Below are 9967 nucleotides of genomic sequence, written 5' to 3'. Positions count from 1 at the left end.
ACACAAAAATCGCCACCATTGACACTTTTAACATTGATCCCTATGGGAAATCGCAGGCATCGCGTCGCACCCGTTTTTTTAGTGCATGCGATGGCCGCAATTTTTTACCCCCGATGACCGATCGCGGGCGCCGTGCTAGGTAAAGAGTACCCATATTTGTCCTCAAAATGGGCAAAACCATGTGCACTGCAGGTGGGGCAGATGTAACATGTGCAGATAAATAGGAGAACACTGTGGATTCGAAATCATTTAACTAATTATTAGCACATCAATAAATTGTAAATGATGTATATTATTTATCAAATAAAGCAATGTTGTACCATGCATAGTATTCCATTATAATAACTCTTAATTTGCTTTCTCATTTCCTTTGATTAAAATAAAATAGTCGCATAGAAACAGTATCGCGCTTCTTTCTATGTCGCTATATAAGTTTTTAATTATTGTAACTTTAAGTAGTAGTAGTTTTACTGTATAAAAAAATGACGCCAATTGGGAACAGTAGCTGTTCCTGGCGGATACTTAATGCCCATCCCGGGGGTGCACTGCGCATGTACAGCACAGCGGCGTAGCCAAAGGAACTCTCTCCACAGAAAGGAAAGAAGGATTCACGGACGGAGTTTACGTATAACACATGGCACCCGGACGCCGGATATAGGGAGGTTACGTAGAATGCGTAGTGAGCACTAAGGAGATTGAGCTGCTGGAAATGAGACGTGAGGCGGCATGAGGTTGCCGGAGAGTCCGGGGTTGCTCGGAGTTACAGGCCTGGTACCCGATTAGGTGAGAAGGGGCTGTTCTATTTCGTGACAGATACCGTGAAATGGAAAATATAGGGGACTTCTCACAATACATGGAGTGTGTACATCATTCCAGTGTTTATTAGGAGACACTTAAGCGTCTAGCCATAATGCATGGGGCTATAGTATACACAAGTTTGTAACGCAGTCTCTATGTCGCTACAAAAGATACACACAGAAATGCAAATTTTTACAGTCAGAAATAGTATATAACTTCCATAACCCCTCAGAGACTGTCAGACGCAAAACGCCAGAATAAGGAGATTATATAGCCTGTTACTCATTGCTGTGGTTTGTCACAGTGCGTTAATGGAGATACAATGCAGCCATAAACACTGTACACAACAACACTACATTAAGCTGTGCTACCCAGCTATGCTGCTACAGGGTATAAGACAATTATGAGTTGTTCCCTTTCTAGTCGTGAGTACAGACATGCATTGGATTTCTGCATTGCCAATAGTTGGGGTCTCTCTAGTTTAGAACTTAAGGGAAAAAGCAACAAATCATAAAACTTGTATTTATTATGGTTTCATATTTCATTGTATTTTAAATGTTTTAGCTATAAATAATACCCATTCCAGACCGCAAAATGCAGGGTCGCATCGGGACTTTGAAATGGTTCAGTCCCGGTGTGACCCTGCATTTTGGTCTGTTCAGACCTTCTCAGTAAACTGGCAGTATTGCTGGTTCGCTGATGTCATCTGGGGGCACGGCGGAGCATCATTGGGGGTGGGGGAGGAGGCAGCGCTTTCTCCAGGCACTGCCTCCTCCATTTATGTAAATGGGAAACGGGTCGCTCGACCCGATTATCCCGTTCACACATAGCAACGAACTGGTAAGAACCCCTTTTTTTACCAGTTCGTATTGCCATGTTACCGGTTTACGGGATCCGGTAGCCCCTTTCACATCGCATTATTTACCAAGCCGAACCGGTATGAACCCAGTAATTAGGTGCGATGTGAAAGGGGTATAAGATTCCACTTCCTGCCAGTGAATATGCTCTAGTGTTTAATAGGTAAAAGCCCAGTATTCTGGTAAAATGGGTGTTAGCAGGGTCATCTTTGCAAATTAAAATTGAACAATTTAGCAAACCTATTACAGTTCATTAATGAAATTTACATATTACTGTTTTACAAATCAGCTATATCAAGGTGTGACTAGATAATAGATTTCAGTATATTTTCCCTGATGTGTATCAATGTTTACAGGTACAGTGCTTTCGATAAGATGCTGTTTCTGTGAATTATTTCCCAGATTATTGGAGGAATCTTTAACATTTTCCTCACCTTTTGTTGCACAGTACTATAGCTTAGGGCCTACAGAACTTCAGACCTGGTCACTGCTGTGAGAATTGGCAGCGGCCAGTGATTAGATAGGTGGTCGCCCTACTAGAGTAATGGTGTGTACACACAGTCGACATGCTGCCGTGCGATGCGAGTCCCGATGCGATCTTATGGCAGTGTAAGAACATGAAGGAGAGCAGAGGACAGTACCCGTCACCAGGATGTCAGCGTGCTGCGACACCCGGGGCCGCGGCACATCAAACAGCTCCCTCCCCCCCGCCGTGCAGACATCAGGCCACACCCCCCGCCCTCCTCTTTAGGCGGACTTCTTCTGGGTCATCAGCCCTGCAGCGCAGCCCCAGGAGAAGCCCCTCTCCCTCTGGCCGCCGGAGCTATAGTGAGTATTCAGGCACAAAGACTATATAGTGCAGATCTGCACTATATAGTCTTGCCTGCCCTCACTATGTCGCTGCCGATTTGCGCTCACTCGGGAGCGCGCATCGGCAGCGCATCGGGCTCGCAAGCCCTGAAAAGTACACAATTGGTATACGATATGGCTTCCGATGTGCACTATATCGTCAACATCGGAAGCCATATCGCACCCGTGTGTACACACCTTAAGATGTAGCCTTGCAAATTAATATGCTCGCTGTGTGCCTAGATGTGTAAGACTAGCAATTCATTCACAGCTGAGTGACTATGTCCAAAACCATTCGTAAGGCGTTCCACATCAATTTATATTTTTTTCTCACTGATCACCATAGATCGCAAGCGTTGCGTAGCTCTAGACTTGGCGGCTGCGATGAATACAGGCTTATCATGGCCGGAGCTGAGGTCACACACCCTACCTGAAAATGCTTGGGCATGCCTGCGTTTTCCTGGGCACGCTTATCATTTTTTTATAGCAACGGCTGGTTAACACCCCCAGATGCCTGCTTCCTGTCAATCATCTTGCGAATAGATTGTGAAGGAAAAACATAGCAGGATTTCATCATTGGCTAGCATCTCGCAGGGGCATTGTGGCCCAGATGTTTGCACAGTTCGTCGATAATCGGCCACTGTGGGAATTTGCCCAGCAGTGATCAGGTCTGAATTCGGCCATTTGTACAAATGCCGGAGGCCATGGGAGCTCGATTGCAAGAGATCCCTTTCCTTTTGAAAATGACTCCAGAGATATAAAGTGGCTACCTTTTTAAAATGAGTCTTCAGGACCATGCTTGGAAAATGTACACACAATGGAAGCTTTGTAGGATTTGGGTATTATTACATAACCTCAACACTTAATATCATGTGGAAATAATGCTGCAATCTGCCCTGTTTATTCTGCATGGTTCTCTCTAAAATAAGATTATTATTTTTTTTATATTAATCCTGTAACTGCCGAGATATTGCAGATCTGGGATACGGTTATTAGGTCAAACCTATTAAGGTCGACATGCATTGGGTGGACCACTGAAGGTCAACAGGCCTTAGGATGATGCCTGAAATAGGTCAGAATGGTTAAGGTCTACAGGGTTGGAAGATTGACACAAGCATTAGTTCGACAATGGCAAGGTCGACAGTCAAACGATTGACATGAGTGTTTCACTGTTTTTTTTTTTTGAGCTGACAGGCGTATTCATGCCCTATCATCCACTAGGACGTGAAGGGAGAATAGAATACTGTGCCAGGCGCACAACGCACAGTGCATGAAGCATGGAGAGTGCAGAGAGTCATGCGAGCGGACGCAGCACACTTTGATGGTGTCTATGTCAATATTCCGGATGAAAACACGTGAAAAACTCATGTCGACCTTTGACTGTTAACCTTACCATTATTGGCTTCATGTTCTGTTGATTGTAGCCATGTCAACCCAATGACTCATACCCACAGATCTTGCCTTCAATAACCGCAGAACCGAAGCACAATCATGTCCCCATTTTATATATATATATATATAATCTCTATCCAGGGGTGAGAATCACACTCGCCTCCATAATGCAGCAACTGCCGGGGTGTCAGCTCAGGAGTCCCAGACAAAGTCCAGTCCACCAGTAACAGCCAAAAGAAGATGAGGACACTCACCCGCCTTCTTGAACATAAAGATTTTTTATTCCATCTCACCACATCAAATAAAGTGCATGACAGTTGGCCAAGGGCCAAAGTTTCGGTCTGCCCCCAGACCTTTTTCAATGCTCCCACTATCTCCTTTTCTAAAGTGCATCACTGTGTGTAAGTGTGTGTGTGTGTGTATATATATGTATATATATATATATATATATATATATATATATATATATATATATATATATATATATATATATATATAATCCCCAATACTTCTCTCGCGCTTATATGCACAATACAAATTGGAACAACTTTAAATGACTTTAAATTCCAATTGCGGCTGCTTAACCACCAGGTTTCCTGAGGGCTAGGAAACAATACCCACAATATACTTCCCAGATGGTGGTATAGCGCCTAGATCAAATGTCCATGTGTCACATCAGTGTTCATAAAACCATAATAGTTGGATTTCCAAGAGGTTCTTTATTCAACTCTTATAAAGTTCAAACAATGTCCCAACGCGTTTCGTCTAACATAGACTTCATCAGGGGAAATAGTTCAAATTCTTCTTATGAATAACCAGACGTGTTGTGTCTCGTCCTTAGAAGGTTAAGATAGATTACCTGGAATTGGATCTGCTAACCGCCCTAATTCACTAAGGAGATCCCGAAGTAGCTCTCCTCAGTGGGGATTAGAGTTATAGTGTGTTAACCCAATTTTCTGAAAAAATATATATGTATCTCCTATGATTTCAGTGCAGGACCAATTTTTATAAGTGAAGACTTATACTGTATTATCATCCAATATAGATAGCACCAGATGAGTCCTCCTAAATGAGCTCCTTCTCCTACAGGAAAATCCACCAATGTGGTGGATTTTCCTGTAGGAGAAGGAGCTCATTTAGGAGGACTCATCTGGTGCTATCTATATTGGATGATAATACAGTATAAGTCTTCACTTATAAAAATTGGTCCTGCACTGAAATCATAGGAGATACATATATATTTTTTCAGAAAATTGGGTTAACACACTATAACTCTAATCCCCACTGAGGAGAGCTACTTCGGGATCTCCTTAGTGAATTAGGGCGGTTAGCAGATCCAATTCCAGGTAATCTATCTTAACCTTCTAAGGACGAGACACAACACGTCTGGTTATTCATAAGAAGAATTTGAACTATTTCCCCTGATGAAGTCTATGTTAGACGAAACGCGTTGGGACATTGTTTGAACTTTATAAGAGTTGAATAAAGAACCTCTTGGAAATCCAACTATTATGGTTTTATGAACACTGATGTGACACATGGACATTTGATCTAGGCGCTATACCACCATCTGGGAAGTATATATATATATATATATATATATATATATATATATATATATATTACAACAAAATTGTGGGTACTTGTGTACTAGCACGGCGCCCATCGCATCGCAAACCATATCGCATGCGATGCGATATCAGCCGATGTTCTACAATGTCATACAATTTTAAAATTGTATGGCATGCAATGCCATACAATGCAATGGGATGCGATTATAAACTGTACAAGCACCCTAACGGGTGCTTACAATGCTTAAATGCACCCCCACGCCACCCCCCAAGTATAAACTTGAACCCAAAGCGTGGCGAGCGCAGCGAGCCCGCGTCCTACTACCTTTTCATACCCCCAATATCCACGTCGGCGTGGAGTTGATTTTATAAAGTGTGGTGAGCGCAGCAAGCCACCGATCCCAAAGCGTGGCGAGCGCACGCGGATACCTTCACAGGTATACGCGTCCCCTCGCGGGCTTCACAGGTATCCGCGTCCCCACGCGGGGCTCGCCACGCTTTGGGCTCGGTGGCTAGTAGACTAGCTTTCAAAGCTTTTTTTTCGAGCAGGCTTACTAGTACAATATATTTGGTGTTGTAACGCAATGAGATCAATTAAATTGGAGAGGTTTGCAAGTGATGCTCTTGAAAGAGAATTGTAACAACGTTGGAATGCTGTCAACTGTACCCTAAATCAAACTGATTCCCCTTGTTAAATCCTAATATTTCCCGAACCGATGGACAATAAGCAAGTTTTGCAGTTTATGTAATTTGTCCGTTAAATATTACCCTTTATTCCTAACTACGGGCGTACTAATGCATATCACCATGTAGTGTACTTTATCAGTGTGTCTCACGCTACACCGATACCCTCATGGTGGTATCCTTATCAGTACAAAGTACCCATACACACTCTAAATGTACCAGGTATTGTTCCTATAAACACTTCCGCTTATTGCAAATAAATTACACGAGATATGGCATAAATTCGGAGTAAGCGTACAAAGTCCTTTACCGTATGTATTTAGTCCCTAATGGACAAAAAGGGGTAACAGAATATAAAGAGATCACACAGTATACAAATCCTATTACAATTCTTAACAATAATAAACGAGAAGGGGAAAAAACAAATGTAAGCTCAATCAGCTAAAATGCAATTACAACAATACAAAATGTACAGTTACCGTCTCTCACTCGCAGGCACCACCCGGACCAGGGATTTGTATTCAAAGTTCTGAGCACAGTCAAGTAGACTGTCCCTATTCCGTTAACCGCAATATAAAGGGTCCAGACAATGGGGTACAATAAAGTTCTTCATTGGTCAAGAGGTCAGGTTTCGCCTCTCCTTATTGGTACAGTAAGGATGCACAGCTGGGTCTTTGTTCAAGGCTTCGTCATCATGTCTCAACTGGTTATCTTCAATTAGCCCTTCCTCATGGCAATGTATAGATTATTATTTGTAATGCCCATAACTTATGAATGGTATATAATGTGCTTTTCAAACAAACACCAGAAAACTGTGAGTGGGAGACTGATTACACAGATACTAAACATGTCCAGGGGAAATTGTGTAATATGCTTAATTCTATGTGTTGCGATATAAAACCATATAACTATATTTTATTATTTGTGATTGTGGAGTATGACTGCCCTTTGCATTCACACAATACTCCTACTTGCTCTTGTACGCTCTTTACGTAAATATGTGGACGTAAATGGCGGCCATAGTAGGCTAGTGCGGTGAGGATGCAATACGACTTTGACACCCGTGAGTTCATCCTTCATCTCAGCTTTTTAGTTGGCAGCCTGATGGAGGTGCATATTTAGTGCTTACCATAATTGTAGCTTATGAGTACAGTACATTGCTTAAATCGCTCCTACTTCAAATTAACCCCAAAGTATTCCCTTTTAGGATATTCAAGTAAATAGAGCAGGCATTCCCAACCATGGTCCTCAAGGTAAGCCAACAGTGCTGGGTACACACCTAAAGATTTATCTGTCCAATCTTTTAGAACTATAGAACTTTTTTTTAGAACAATACTAGAGTAAGGGTTTTTATCCGTGTAAACCAGAGGTTCCCAAATGCTGTCATCAAGGCACTCTTAAGCTGGGTACACACTAATAGATATATCTGCAAATAAATGTATCTGAAGATATATCTACACTGCCTGATCTGTCGGAGCTGACAACGCTAATGGGTAGGCCCATGCGACCACCCACTGAGCTGTCAATCACCAGCGGCTCCCAGCGCCTCTGTACGAGTGGTCAGAGGATCACCTGTACACGATGCCAGTCTTTTCTACTTGCTTTATTTCTATATCTATGCATTGTTTATGAAGTCCTCCGCACCTCAAAATAACTAAGGACATTCTCATAGTGCAATAGTATACTACATATTGCAGCTGAGGAACCTGTGCCTGATAATAGTCAATGTTTTGATGGGGTCTTACTGTAACAACACTATCTGACTATTATAATATGCAATCCACCCAAAATAGAGGACCATATTGGAAAATATATTGCTGTCGGGGATTCCTTTTACAGGATAAAGTACTGCGCATTACCCTAAAAAATTCTGAAATTGGGAATTGGTACCGACTAGATTAAAATGACAAAATAGTTGTACCCTGCCTGAGCAGAAAGACAGTGACTGGAAAATGTAAGCCCACCCCATTTTTTTTTTGTATGTGTGGATATTTATATCATTTCTGCCGTACGCCATGCTTCCTCTGACACATTGATTAGGGTACAATAATGAGTCAATTAGACTAGTGGTTCTCAACCTCGGTCCTCAAGGATCCCCAACATAGTGTTCACTCTAGGATTTTGTGCGGACAGGGCGCCGCTGCAAGGGGGGCGGACCAGGCCCGCCAAAGTCACAGTTGTGGGCGGTCCCGGGCCACCGGCGTAACAAAAGGGGGTGGGCCCGGCCTCGCCGAAGTTGCTGTTCTGCCTGGGAATCACCGCCTACGGCGGCGCTGGGCTTCCCCGTGCACACCATGGGGGCAGGCACCAGGCTCTTTTAACGGGGCGCTGCGCCCCGCTAAAACAGCCTAGAGGGAACACTATAACAGTGCACGTTTTCCAGGTCACCACGCAGAATCACAGGTGAAATAATCAGCCACACCTGTGATCTTTTAAAATGTTTCAGTGAATAACGAGTGCACCTGCCAGGAGACCTGGAAAACGTGCACTGTTGTGGGTCCTTTAGGACCGAGGTTAAGAACCACTGAACTAGACTACTACCACTTTGGCCTCTGAAGTACTGTTCCAATATATAGTTCTTTGTTTGGAAGAGTGCATTAAATTTATCATTATTTTGTACATAATTATTTTGTCTAACAAATTATGTACCCACCATTCAAAGAGTTTTGCCTCTTAAGCATGCATTTAAGATAATTTGGCACAGATTGTCTAAATAGCATCCATAGTACCTGAAATCCCTTAATTTGGTAACAGGGTTCAAGAGAGCCGGGGGGGGGGGGGGGGGATAAAACATCTATAGCAAACGCTCAATTAATTGTTTTCATTGGTTTATCTTGCACTGAACTGATAGTATTGATGATGAGTTTGTTTGTGCTACTCCACATTTCAACATTTGTGTTCTCTGATACGTGTGGAAATATTAATACGATTATTAGTTACTATCCCCTTAAAATGACATAACTTAACAGTAATGTCAGCGCTGGTGACTGTTCACGCTATATTTCTCACGCCATAGAGGTGAGGAGCAGCATTAGATATTTTTATTGTATGGGATATTCATGTTCAACTAATATTGATCTGTTTTCCAGGTGCTGGCGATCCAAGACTACAAGACTATCCGCACAACAAATCGCCATGAGTTCTCTTATAAAGCCCACAACAATTCAAGAAGACTGTTCACAGGGCAACATTTCTGAGGCAGTGTCTGGCCAAGTCAACTGAAAGTACCTAGCAGGGAGGGAGCATATTTTCCCTTCCGCTGGGTCAATATGTTCTTCTATTGCTGATGTGCATGGGTGGGAGTGGGCTGGAGGAGGAAAGTATATTTCCATGTTGGTTCCTAACCTCTGGTAGCCACCGTAACCGTGGAGAGGCCTGGCTACCACAAACTGATGGACTTTGACCATAGGGAGGGAAAGGGGGAATCTGAAGAAGGAGGAAGAAAGATGTCTAAAACTGGAGGTGCAAGGGGCAGCCGCAGCACAGGAGCCAATGCTGGGGTATTAATGGTAGGACCCAACTTCCGAGTAGGAAAGAAGATTGGCTGTGGCAATTTTGGGGAGCTGCGTCTTGGTAAGTCGCATGTCAATTAAAGGCTTATGGGTTTATTCTTTCTGGGGGAAGGGTTGCGGTCATTAGGTCGACATGGTTTAAAGGTCAACATGAGTTTTTCAGGATTTTTTTTTTAAACTGACATGTTCATACTTTACCTTCTCAGTGTGCATTCCCAATGCATTGCGGGCGCAGCAGTCCACTTATACGGTATCCATTACCACCTATGTTGACATAAACACCAAAAAAAACCTGAAAAACTCA

At 42.9% G+C, this 9967-nt stretch overlaps 1 protein-coding gene across 4 annotated transcripts in view; it reads left to right on the top strand.

Moving 5' to 3' along the window:
* The first annotated feature begins 550 nt into the window (after window positions 1-550).
* CSNK1G2 (casein kinase 1 gamma 2) overlaps window positions 551-9967 on the top strand; it is a 43303-nt gene continuing 33886 nt past the window's right edge. For 3 of the 4 annotated variants that reach the window (XR_014472983.1, XR_014472982.1, XM_083179424.1), the window contains exons 1-2: window positions 551-783; window positions 9241-9724. Coding sequence is in view for 2 of the 4 variants with exons in the window: in XM_083179424.1 (XP_083035550.1) it covers window positions 9544-9724 (181 nt within the window). In the remaining 2 variants the exon portion in view is untranslated. Of the gene's footprint in view, window positions 784-7358; window positions 7405-9240; window positions 9725-9967 lie in introns of all 4 variants that reach the window. The other variant, XM_083179425.1, reaches the window with a different exon arrangement.

Source organism: Crinia signifera, chromosome 1 (genome assembly GCF_055691185.1).
Source record: "Crinia signifera chromosome 1, ASM5569118v1, whole genome shotgun sequence".
NCBI lineage: Eukaryota > Metazoa > Chordata > Amphibia > Anura > Myobatrachidae > Crinia > Crinia signifera.
The sequence above is the reverse complement of the archived record's forward strand: the minus strand, read 5'-3'. Positions and strand labels throughout refer to the sequence as shown.